Source organism: Gracilinanus agilis, chromosome 1 (assembly GCF_016433145.1).
Source record: "Gracilinanus agilis isolate LMUSP501 chromosome 1, AgileGrace, whole genome shotgun sequence".
Taxonomy (NCBI): domain Eukaryota; kingdom Metazoa; phylum Chordata; class Mammalia; order Didelphimorphia; family Didelphidae; genus Gracilinanus; species Gracilinanus agilis.
In genome coordinates, this window is record NC_058130.1 from 53,793,621 (window position 1) to 53,806,565 (window position 12,945).

Genomic DNA, 12,945 nt, shown 5'->3' on the forward strand with positions numbered 1-12,945 from the left:
GGATCCTTAAACATATTCGTCTGTTCCCCACATTTGTGTATTTTTTCATGATATTCTCCACCAAGGATGCCCTTCCCCCAAACTCTGTCCACTGAATTCTTACCTATTCTTCAAGATTAAGTTCAACTACAAATCCCTGCCATGAAGCCTTTCTTGATCCTCTTCTTCCTAGTCAGGAGTTACCTTTTCTTTCAACACTGCTGGGCCTTTGTACTATCTAATTATACTTGAACGTTTCTAATTCTGCCTTTTTAATTGATTTGTGCATGTTTTCTCTTCTCGTGTGTGAGGAAAGTTTCTTTATAAGCTCTGTGAGGGCAAGGACTGTATTTTACAGTCTTTTGTATCCTCGGCAGCACCTGGCAGAATGCTTAACATTTGTTACAGAATATGTTTTTCATTAATGTTTGTTGAATGAATAAATATTGAAATTGATGAGCAGATTGTATTGGAATCCAAAATTCCTAGAATCAGTTGATGCACCCTTATGGAAGTTACTAAGGAATTTAACTTTGAATAACAAACACCTTCTTTGTAACTCTACTGGTGTTTTTCAGTACTGCTATTTGTAGAAGAGAGAAGAGGATTTCTCTGTAATATTTTACATTTTCTTAAGTTATTTCCCTAAAGATATGTCTCTTTTAAGGTGAGAGACAACTTATATAGTGTCCAGTCAGAAGGTACCCATTCTAACTTTTCACCTATCATGAGGCTTTCTTTTTAGATTTTAAAACTCTTACCTTCTGTCTTATCAGTTCTATCAGTTCTTATCAATTCTGTCTTATTAGTATCAGTTATCAGTATCATAAACCATGAGAAAAGTTCTAAGAGTGGTAAAGGCTTAATAATCAGAGTTCAGTGACTTGCTCAGGGTCACTCACACAACTAGGAAGTACCTGAGGCCAGATTTGTACCCAGTTCTCCTGACTCCAGGCCTGGCCCTCTATCCACTGTACTCTCCAGCTGCCCTTGTATATTTCTTTAGAGCAGTGTTTTTAAAGTCTTTGGGAGTAAGGAACTTTTCTGCATTTCTAAAATCATATAGAAATTACAGCACAAGGGGTAATGTTGAGAGAGAAACTGGAGGTGGTGCAATAAACAAAAATTAAGTATGTCTACCATGATTCCACTCTTTCCTGAAACTCCACAAAATGCCTTATGAAACTGGAATTTTGAAGAAACCACATTTATGGAAAACCCAAGTTTAGGGGCAAGAAAACAGTACAAAGATGAAGAGCATAAAATGAGAATTCCATTATTCTTTCTGTAGCTCTGGTAGGGTATCCTGGAACCTGGTGATGCACTCTATCCTGGCATGTGATTCTTTCTATCCATTCTAGCAACATAGGTTCCAGGAATATGAAACAGACTGATAATTTTTTAATCATATGTTTGGGTTTATATGCATGTCCTTAATATCTATACAGATTAATGAAGAAGTAATTTTAGTTTCTTACTATCTACTTGTAGACTAGTTGAAAAACATGTTAATAGCTTATAGAGAATAATAAAAAAAGAGAATAATGACTTTTTTCCTTATTTTTCTGTATGTTTTGTAGGATGATATGTACCTGGTGATACGAAAGCAGCTTTCCAGTACTGTATTCAAATACAAACTAATTGGGATTATTGGTGCCATCACCATGGTGGGCAGTATGGCAGCAGACAGGTGAGAGAAGGGAAAATTTATATTTCCTAAAGTTATAGGTTAGGAATTGGCCTTTTAATCATGGGATCATAAAATTGATGAGGACCCTGAGATCATCTAGTCTGCCTTTCTGTTTTAGGCAGACCAAGTGGTATCCCCACTTGGTTGCAGATTAGATCTAGAGAGAGGCTGTGACTTACTTGTCTGAAGTCAAGAGCTGGTAAGTGGCACAAGGAGAACCATAACCAGCATTAAAGAGAGCATTGTGTAGTAGAAAGAGCACTAGCCTGAGAGTCGGGAGAATCTTGGTTCTAGGCTTAATTCTGACACCAGTTAGCTATGTGGCTTTGGGGAGATCACTTAAATTGTTTCTTAATCTGCTAAATTAACAGTTTGGGCTAGATGAACAGTAAGATCTCTTTCAATTCTAAGATCCCATGTTTTATATGTCCTTCCTCTTAGTCCTCTAAGCAACTAAGAACAACAATAATGTTAACCTCCCCTCAATGGCCCACTCAGAGTCAAACTCTCTTTTTCAATTTTGCACAAATCTATCAGTGACAAATTTCACTGCTTTCACAAGTAAAAGAAAAAGAGTTCCAATTGCTTAATTTGTAGTAGCAAGAATTTGTTACTAGTTTTCACTTTTATAAACAGGTTCATGATACAATAAAAATAGCACCAGTTGATTGCTCTAGAGAAAAATTACCCTTGGGAAGGCCTTAACCTACAAAGAGAAGGAAATCAGTAGCTGTTCATTTTCCTGTTCCTTTATCAAATGAATTTATTAAGCCAACAACAAACTGTGTTTTATGGAAGATGACTCATGGATTGGAGATTCAGACTATGTATAGGATGAGAATTCTATAGTTATTCTAGAAATTTGCTGGGGCTGAAGTGTCGTGTCTCCCCCTCCTCCCCCCATTTTCTCAGCTCAACTTTTTTTTTTTTTGCATTCTGCTGTTCTTTTCCTAGCATCTCACCCCTTCTTTCCTCAATACTAACCAGTATAATTAAGAATCTACATTTTCATAATGATGTTTTCTTTTGTTTGTGTTGTTGTGGCTAATACTCTGTAAAATTGAACTTCTAGATTCTGTAAGGGTTAAAAATTAAAGGTTAGACTAAATGTATAAAAATGTGGTCACTGAAAATATATTACTCAAGTCAGGATGACTTTTAAAGGTAGTTTATTTACAAAAGGAGAAAAAGTAAAAGTAAGGAAATGAGAGAGAGTGTAGATAAATTACTCCAGCTGGTTGGAACCAGGCAGAGCTTCAGAGGCCCTGGTAAAAAGGGGCCCAGAGGTAAATTAAACAAGGGTTCTAGCCATGAGGCCTCCCCCAAGATAAGGGGCCTCTCCAGAGGCTACTACCAACAGAAAAGCCAGAAAAAGGAGTCAGCCTTTTCACTCACCCACATGGTAGTCCTAGAGGAAAATCCAAGAGCAGTCCAAGGGTCCAAGCTGGACCTCCTTCAAGGCCAAGTTTAAAGGCAAAAGACCTCTCACAGGAAGTTTTTCCCAGTTTTAAAAATTATTCTTTTCATCACTTCCTGTGCCTTCCACTTTACATGGACCAGTTGTAGTTTTAGCTTTGCTTAGGACTACCCAGGGGGCAGTCAGTCATTTGTGATTCATCACCCACAATCGAACACATAGGTCAGACTTCCCCATACTTACGGATAAGTGGGGTGTATATGCTTCTGGTGATTAAATCTAAAAGTGAGTGAGGAGAGAGTTAATCCCATCTTCATAATTCTAATCTATCCCAAATTCAGCAAAAGGACTGAAGGCATAGTAAAGTGATAGGCTTGGGGTCTGGTGACTTCTCCTTGGAACTTGTTTGTCAGGCTGTTCCAAAGAGCTCAGGAGATATTTTTAGAATTCCTAAGAGGGTTTTTATGGTGTAGTGGAAGGAGCATTGGACTTGAGATTAGAAGAACTGAATTAAGTCTTGGTTCAGCTATTTGTTAGCCCTGTGACTGTGGAGAAGTCATTTAATCACCTAGCCTCAGTTTCTCATATTAAGAAGGAATATTAATAATAGTCCAGCACATAGCATGGACGTTTTGTGAGTGTTATAGGGAAATCAGGGAAAGCTGGAAGGTGGAATCCTTTCTCTCTGCCTGTCACCTCCACTTTCCCTCATTTCCCTATGACACGAGGAAGACATTTTGTAAATCTTAAAGGACTATAGAAATAATAGTTCTTTTATTTGCTCTTCATAATATACTTTGGTTCCATATTATTTATATTGGTAGATGTTTCTTGATATGATTTTTAGTGCTATCGCTCATATTCAGTGCGGCCCTGATAAGGCCTTTCCTGTGCCTTTATCCACCTCACAGAAAATGAGCCCTGCTGATACATTTGTGATGAAATATTCTGTTCTGCATTTGTACAGCTGAACAAATGATCTTCTACCAAAATCTTCCCTGCTTTTAATTTCCCTGATCCCATTGACTGTCTGGCTCAATCCCTGAAGTTATTTGGGAACATTTCCTCACCCTCACTCATCATATCCAATAAGCTCTCAAGTTTTGCCGGTTCTATCTGCGCAATATCTGTTCCTTTCCATTCCTGCTGCAACTGCCCTAGTGCAGGCCATTGTTAGATCTCAACTATTACACTTACCTCTTAATTGATTTCCCATCTCGCTGCTCTGTACTAGCCTTCATGCTTTTCCCTTAGTAGTCATCCTGGGGCATGGGTCTGGCCAACTGACTCTCCTGCTGTGACTTCCTATTGCCTTACAAGTTAAATATGAACACCTTAACTTGGCATTTAAGGTCCTCCATAATCTGTCTCACACCTAATTTGCCAGCATGTATTTTTATTTGCTAGCCACAGTGAATTTGTAGCTCTCCAGTCTCAGTCTTTTCTTTCTAACCTCTCTGTGTTTGCCTGTTTTGTGTTCCGTATCTTAACCATACTATGCCTATATCACTGCCTGCTCAAATCCTTCTCTTCCTTTCAGGCTCAGCCGAGCTGCCACTTCTTCCATGAATCCTTCTTGAACTTCTAGCCAACAATGATCCTTCTTACTACTAACCTCAGGGGAGGAGCTTTGTTTGAACTTTCCTATATATTTGATTCCATTCCAACCTGTGCCATTGATATCTTAATGTCTGATCCACTTACTGAACTGTAAGCTCTCTGAGGTTATTTCTCTGAGAAGTTCCATTTTTAAAAAATTCTTGTATTCACAACAACTACCAACAGTCATAGATATGTAACTTTATTGGTACCATGGCAGATAGCAACTCCTTAATACAGGCTTATTTAGTTTCTGAAACACTATCAATTTGCTTATGATTTGCCTCTCTAAACTGAACTAGTTGGGGCAGCTAAATAGAAGAGTGGATGAAGTGCCAGTCCTGGAATCTAGAGGACCCAGGTTCAAATCTGGCCTCAGACATTTCCTACTTGTGTCACCCTAGGCAAGTCACTTAACACCCCCCACCCCATCCCATCCTTGCTTAGCCCTTGCTGCTCTTCTGTCTTAGAATTACTACCAAGTCAGAAGATATGGGTTTAAAATAAATAATAAAATAAAATTAACTAGGCCGATTGGTCCTCAGACAATGGAAACAACAGGTCCATTGCTGAACCCCACAGTCAAAGTTTTTAAGGAGTATCAGAATAGAACTTCAGTAGAGACTTCAATATAGAAGATACTTAATATATGTTTGTTTAATTTATTTCCTGTTTTCTAAAGTGATGCTTCCGGTCTTACACCAGATGGAGCAGAATTGAGCAGTGAGCTCTGCAAACAGGTTAGTATTGTGGAGATGTGGGTGGGCCTCTTTGCTTATAACAAGGTTCCCTTACAGCTAAGGGACTAAGGGACTGCCTTATTCAGTAGGCAGCATAGTTCAGAGACTCTGAAATCAGAAGACCCAGGTTCAAATTCTGACACTACTGTGTGATCTCAGGCAGTCACTTAATCTTTCTGAATCATCTTTGAAACTAAGGGGTTGAACTAGATGGTTTCTGAGGTTTCTTCCAGTTCTAAATCTGTGATCCAACCATTTACTAGCCCTTTGAGGTTAGTCTTTGTGGAATGAAACAAGCTCTTGGCCAAAGCAAGGTATTTTTCTGAAAGATTTTGATAGTTTCAGAATGGAAATATGGCTGAGAAGCCCCCACAGTGCTTCAGTAGGAGGACTTGGGGCTAGGGACCGGTTGGACAGTTGGAGAGGTGGCAATTTTGTTATTGTTTTTGTTATTTTTTGACATTGCTCATTGGTAGATTTCATTCTTTCCCTGCTTCTTCAGGTGACCTCTTTATTACAGCTGGTGCACTCTTGCAGTGAACAGTCTCCCCAGGCCTCTGCACTGTATTATGATGAATTTGCCAATCTTATTGCAAAAGGAAAATTGCCTCCAAAAACTCTGGTATGACTAAGTGTTCATAATCACTTCAAGTCTATATGAAGCTAAGAGATTGGGGCTACTTTAGATGATCTTTGCGGGAAGTCAGTGTAGGGGGACAAAAATGAAAAGAAAAGGAAAATGCTGAGAGATGTGTCAGCTCTTCTGGCTGGATTGGCCCTTGGCTTCTCCATTTCTTAGGACTCTTCTTGAAGTGGTCCCTTGCCCAGACCTGCTTCTTTTTTGTCTTCTGAAGGAGTGGATTGGACAGACCATATGTAATGATTTCCAAGATGCATTTGTGGTGGACCTCTCTGATCTGCCAAAGTGGTAAGTGCTCTGTCCCTTGGTTTGGTTCTGTTTTCTTATGAGAGTTCCTCTCCTTCATTAGACTTTTCTTGCCTTAACATTATTCAGTGCCAAGTATCTGGCATTCAGTGGCTTGTGCGAACTGCAGAGTGTCTTTGGCTTTTACCAAGTTTTTAGAATACGATCATTTTCCTCCCAGTCTCAAGGCCATTGCCCTTCCATTTGCAGGGATGGCATCTTGAGAAGTCCCTCACAGTGGTGTTTGTTCTCCTCTTGGTCAAACAGCTGTTTATATGTCATTTCTCTCTCCCCCAAAATAAGATGAGAGTTAGTTAATTGACCTGGTATAATGTTCTGGCCACCCTGACTTCTACTTGATCCTGGGAACTGAGATCCTTATTTTCTCTGCAGTGATTATCCCTTCCCAGTAAAAGCCTTGTATGGCCTGGATGAAGATGACAGCCAGGATGGAATCGCCATCAATCTTCTGCCACTTTTGCTACGTCATGATGATCTTGGGAGAGATATAAGTGGAATGACTTCTAAGGACACAGACCAAAAGTCAGTTAAGTTTCTCTTTTCCAAGGTCTCTGTCTGTGTCTTTTTTTTTTTTTTAAACCCTTACTTTCTATCTTAGAATCATTACTGTGTATTGGTTCTAAGGCAGAAGAGCAGTAAGGGCTAGGCAAAGGGGAGGTTAAGTGACTTGCCCAGGGTCACACATCTAGGAAGTGTCTGAGACCAAATTTGAACTTAGGATCTCCCGTCTCTAAGCCTGGCTCTCAATCTACTGAGCCACGTCAATGCCCTCTGTCTTGTCTTAATGTATACTGACAAGTCCACAGTTCTTAAGTTTCAAACACTTGAGCAGGACGAGTTCTCCTGGGCTGGTAGCAGGGGAAGGGATGGAAAAAATGGGAGGGCTTCTTTGTTCCTTGTCCAGGATGCTGAATATCCCTCTCACTTAGCAGTAAATATTAGGAAAGAGTTTTCTTTTGCCAGTGCTTGTCTGTTCCTTTCCCTCTTCTCTCTCTGTAATTCCTTTGAACTTGACTTTGTCGTTTTCATTCCCTTCACCCCCATCTTCAGGGAGAACAACAAATGTTTGCTAAGCACGTCCTCTTTACCTGGTTCCTCATCCCTAACATCAGTTGGCTACCTGAGCTTCCTTAATTATAATTTAGAAACAAAATTATAAAATGAAGCTGAGAAGCCTTAATTCTTTTTTTCTAGGTTGGTGTCTCCAGTGTGCCTGTCACCCTATTTCCGGTTATTGAGGCTTTCTGTGGAAAAACAACATGGAGATTTAGAGGAGATTGATGGTTTGTTGGGTATGTGAGAAAACCTTGACTTCCACTTTTCCATAATCTTTGTTGATCTTTTCTGTAGGTTGCAGGGGAAAGAATATCACTTGTGCATATTTATAAGGCTACCTTGTTGTGGGAAAATGAGTTATTCTTGAGATGAAAGAGAAGTAAATTTATTGTCCATGAAAGAATTCTTTGGCAAATGTTAGGAAAGGTAGCAAGTAAGAAACAAGACCAGCTCCTGAAGGTAGCAAAATCTGGACTTTTAGTTGGAATTGAAGGAAAGGAGAAATTTTTTTTTCCTTCTCTTTCAGATTGCCCTTTATACCTCGCTGACCTGGATCTTGGAGAGAAATTAGGATCTCTGTCTGTACAGGAGCGTTCCTTTAGATGTTCACTCTTGTTCCTTGTTATTAACTGGTTCCGAGAGGTACGCACACATCTCACACATCTACTGAGGAGGATGAAAGAAATGCTGGGAGGCAGGATCTGTCTTGACTAAACTTCGTACTTGCCTAGTAGCAAGTCCAGTGTTCTGCATCCAGGGAAGTGTTTAATAAATGTATTTATATGTAGCCCATTGTCACATCTGCTTCAGTCCTTGTATCTAAGTCTGGGAAATATTTCCATTTTCTGCTTCTTAGATTTTAGAGTTGTTAATAATAGCATCTCTCTTTTTTTTTTTAAACCCTTAACTTCTGTGTATTGGCTTCTTGGTGGAAGAGTAGTATGGGTGGGCAATGGGAGTCAAATGACTTGCCCAGGGTCCCACAGCTAGGAAGTGTCTGAGGCCAGATTTGAATCTAGGACCTCCCATCTCTAGGCCTGACTCTCAGTCCACTGAGCTACCCAGCTGCCCCAATAATAGCATCTCACATTTATATAGTATTTCACATTTTCCAAGTCTCTTGACATTTATTGTCTTGTTTGGTACCATAGTCTTTTTTTTTAAACCTTTACCTTCTATCTTAGAATCCATAATAAGTATCTGTTCCAAGGCAGAAAAGCAGTAAAGGCTAGGTAATTAGGGTTAAGTAACTTACCCAGAATCACATAGCTAGGAAATTTCTGAGACCAGATTTGAACCCAGGTTCTCCTCTCCAGGCCTGGCTCTCTATCCCCTGAACCACTTAGCTGCCCCTTAGTACCACAATCTTATGAGGCTTGATAGAAGTTTTCTTATCCTTCTTTTATAGGAGAAGGAAATTGAAGCCCAATAAAATCAATTGACTTTCCTAAGACCAAACAGCTAGTTAGTGACCACATTTGGCTTCCTGATGCCTCGTTTATAATCTTTTTACTCTATGTCTTAAGACCCCAGCAGGTTGCTCTTGAGGTGATCTCCTAAGCTCAGGGCCCCAATTTTGCTGCTTCTCATAAATAAATTCACGTCAATATTTAGTATACTATGTGCAGGTCATTACACCGAGTAGTAGGAGATAGATGAAAGTCCTTGTCCTCAGGAATTATCTAGGTGGAGATAGGGCAGGGATAAAACAAGTACATGAGAAATGTATATGGTGCTATAGAGGCCCACATAAGAGAAGGGTCATAGGATCATGAATTTGGAGCTGGAGGGGACTTTAGAAGTCATCTTATCTCACCCCTGAAGTTTACAGGTAAAGAAAATTAGGTCCACGTCTAAGGCAGGATTCAAACCCAAGTCTTCCCCTCTCCAAGTCTACCACTCTCTTCTATGCCATGCAAAGAAACCCGTCCACATGACTTTCTCAGCTGGAGAAGGTCAGTAATTGCATATGAAAGAATGGCAATTGAGAAACCCTTGAAGAAGCAATTAGTGTTTCTTTATTAAAAAGCAGATTGGTATAGTGGAAAGAGCACTGGACCCAGAGATCGGAGCTTCCTCTCCACTAACTTAATAGTGACCTGGTCCTGGCCAAGTCACTACTTGTTTTTGAGCTTTAGTTTTCTTATCTATGAAGTGAGTATAATAATGACTAGAGCACGCACTTCAGGGTTGTGAAGCTCAAATTAGATCGTTTTTGTAAATTGCTTTGCAAATGCTAATAATCCATATAATTCTTAGGCATTATTATCATGCCACACTGTCTAAGAGTATCTGGTGGGCCTTTTCAGGTTGTGAATGCCTTCTGCCAGCAAAAGTCAGCTGAGATGAAGGGGAAGGTGCTTATCCGGCTACGGCACATCACAGAGTTACAGACCCTCCTGGAGAAGTATTTGGCAGGTGAGAAAGATAGGAGGCATGCCTTAGCTTTAAAACCCTTAGGTCCTTTTTACTTAGGCAAATAATATTCCTTTATATCAAAGGATCACAGTTTATTTAGCCCTTCAGTTAGTCAACAAGCATTTCATTTATTAAACATCTACTATGAGCCAGGCACTGTGCTGGGGCTGAGACTCCAAAGACAAAAATGAAAGAGACCAAGTGCCCTCTGCCCTCTAAGAACTTACACTATTGGAGCAGACAGCACATATATGTCTAAGAATTTGCCAACCCCATACAAAACAAACACAGTGTATATTGGGAGGGAGAAATTAAGAAAGTACTGTTTGAGTTGAGTTAGGGAAACCTGGGATTTTTCAAGGTTGATGAGGAAGGGAGCACATTCCCAGCCTGTGCCAAGGTATGGAGATGGAAGTTGAAATATTGTGTGCATGGGGTACCCTCAACAGCAGTGTGGAGGTTCAGAGGAGAGATTTTGAGGGGGAAAGCTCATAAGTCCTGTGTTTGGGCATGTTCACTTTTAGGTGCCTGTATGATGGTCAGTTCTCAATGTCTGATCAACTAGTGCACAGGAGAGCTAAAAGATGCACATTGCAGAGATGGTAATTAAGTCTGTGGGTGCTGAAACAGTCACAAAGAGAATAGAAAAAAGCTCCCCAGACAGACTCAGAAGGCACACATAGTTAGGGAGCAGAGCCTAGGTCAGAGATTGACAACCTTTTGAGCTTGGTGTATCAAAATTCGCCAAAAAAACGAGCATAACTCAGGTGGTGTGTCACTTCGATAAAAAAAACCATAATTTTGTGATATTTATAGTTTAAATAACAAAAATGTATAACTGTAATATATAATTGTATTTAATAAACCAAAATAGATAAATTAATATAGGTAGAATTGTCATCTATAGTGCACAAAGTGTCTACACTACACTATAGCAAATGTTTCATCCTTGGCATGTGGCCCCATACTTGTGTCATCAAAAATGGCTACACATGGGGGCAGCTGGGTAGCTCAGTGGAATGAGAGTCAGGCCTAGAGACAGGAGGTCCTAGGTTCAAATCTGGCCTCATCCACTTCCCAGCTGTGTGACCCTGGGCAAGTCACTTGACCCCCATTGCCCACCCTTACCACTCTTCCACCTATGAAACAATATACCGAAGTACAAGGGTTTAAAAAAAAAAATAAACCCTTAAAAAAAAATGGCTACACATGTCAGTGCTGACACACGTGTCATAGGTTTGCCATCCCCGGTCTAGATAAAGGAAGCTAAGAAAGAGGAGTCAAGATAGACAGGAAGACAAGAGAGCACTACATCACAAAACTTAGGCAAGCTCTTCCAAGAAGAAAATGGGGTTAAAAGCGCCAAACACTATGAAGTGGTCAGGGTGGATGAGAATGAGAAAAGATCATATGATTCAGTTATCAAAAGATCATGAGTAATTTTGAAGAGACCAGTTTCAGTGGTGAGATGCAAACAGAAGCCAGATAGCAAAGAGCTGACAGGTGAAGGAGAGGAGACAGTGAAGGCAAAGAGAGGATAGATTTCTCTAGGAGTTTAGTTATAAATGAGAGGATAGAGATAGAGGATAGAGAAATAACTTGAGGGGATAAATACAGTCAAGTGCGATTATTTTTTAAGGATAGAGGAGATAGGAATGTGTTTGTAGACAGCCAGGAAGGGACCAGTAGGTGGAGAGAAACTAACATTATTGAGAGATTGTGTTGGCGATCTGGAAGATAAAGGAGAGAACAAAATCAAGCATATAGACAAAAAGATTAGCCTTGGTAACTAGCAGGGCCGCCTTCTCACCAGAGCCTAGAGGGAATCATCATTACCAAACATAAGCATTCCAACACCAAAAGAACAAAAAATCCATCATACTTGAAACTATGGACTTGTTACTCACGGATTGTTTTTTAAAAGTTCCATTTTTACATGTTCCTTTCATTTTAAAATGTTATATTTATGCTTTTCCCCTACCATTCTTTCCACAAATATTAAGCATTCATGGTGGGGAAAGCACTCTACTAGGAACTGGGAAAGAGAAAAGTTGAGGGAAAATATAGTCCCTGAGCTTATGGGAAAGAATAAAGGAAGGAAATAAGCATATATTAAATGCCTACTATGGCCAATGCTTTACAAATATTTTCTCCTTTGATTATCACAATTCTGTGAGATGTGCTATTCACATCATTTTTCAGTTGAGGAAACTGAGGCAGACAGGTCTGCCTGGGACTCATCCAGGTTTACAAAGCTAGTAAGTATCTGAAGCTAGATTTGAACTCAGGTTTTCCTGACTCTGATGCCAGTTCTCTGTCCACTGTACTACCTCGCTGCCACCAGCTACAAGATGGAACTTGAAGCATCTTTCCCTCAAACCTGCTTTTCTTCCTGACTTCCCTATTTTTGTTGATAACTCTGACTTCTCCTACTGTCCAGTTACCAAGATCTGTCAGTTTTGTCTTCACAATGTATTTCATCCAGCCCTTCATTTCCACATACTCTGCCAGCACTCTAAGAAGGCCCTTATTCTTTCTCATCTGGGCTATTATAATGGTCTGCTAAGCTGTTTCCTATTCATTTATACCTTCCTTGCCTGCATCCACCCTTCATACAACTAGAAAAATAATCTTCCTAATGTCTCAGTCTAGCCATATTATTTGCCTGCTAAAAATCATTCAATGATACCTTTTTGTCTCTAGCATAAAAGTTAGATTCTTCAGCCTGGCATGGAAGGCCCTCTTCAATATAGCTCTAGTCTTCACTCCTTTTTATGTATCGTATATTATAGCCAAACTAGACTGCTAGCCATTCCCAATCTTGTCCTAAACTTTCCAGCCTCCAGGCATTTTTGTAGGACCTTCCTCCTGCTGAGAATGCATTCCTTTCTCAGCCCTGCCTGCTCAGCTTCTTGACCTATCTCAACTGCCTCCCTTCTCCACGAATCCTTCTCTTCCTCCCCTCTTCCCTCTGCTGAAACTAATCTCTAATATCAAATTTTCCCCAAACATTTTTTGACCTTATTCATACTTTTTTGGGGGCATGTTGTATCTCTCAGCTTAGCTTGTAAAGTCCTTGAGAATAGGAACTAGATTGGCT

At 40.0% G+C, this 12,945-nt stretch overlaps 1 protein-coding gene across 1 annotated transcript in view; it reads left to right on the top strand.

Annotated features, from left to right (window-relative positions):
* FANCD2 (FA complementation group D2) overlaps nucleotides 1–12,945 on the top strand; it is a 63,499-nt gene that overhangs the window by 25,849 nt on the left and 24,705 nt on the right. Inside the window, exons 19-26 of the mRNA XM_044656842.1 lie at nucleotides 1,560–1,669; nucleotides 5,368–5,425; nucleotides 5,928–6,047; nucleotides 6,280–6,353; nucleotides 6,744–6,893; nucleotides 7,566–7,663; nucleotides 7,954–8,069; nucleotides 9,737–9,845. Coding sequence (XP_044512777.1) covers nucleotides 1,560–1,669; nucleotides 5,368–5,425; nucleotides 5,928–6,047; nucleotides 6,280–6,353; nucleotides 6,744–6,893; nucleotides 7,566–7,663; nucleotides 7,954–8,069; nucleotides 9,737–9,845 — 835 coding nt within the window. The remainder of the gene's footprint in view (nucleotides 1–1,559; nucleotides 1,670–5,367; nucleotides 5,426–5,927; nucleotides 6,048–6,279; nucleotides 6,354–6,743; nucleotides 6,894–7,565; nucleotides 7,664–7,953; nucleotides 8,070–9,736; nucleotides 9,846–12,945) is intronic.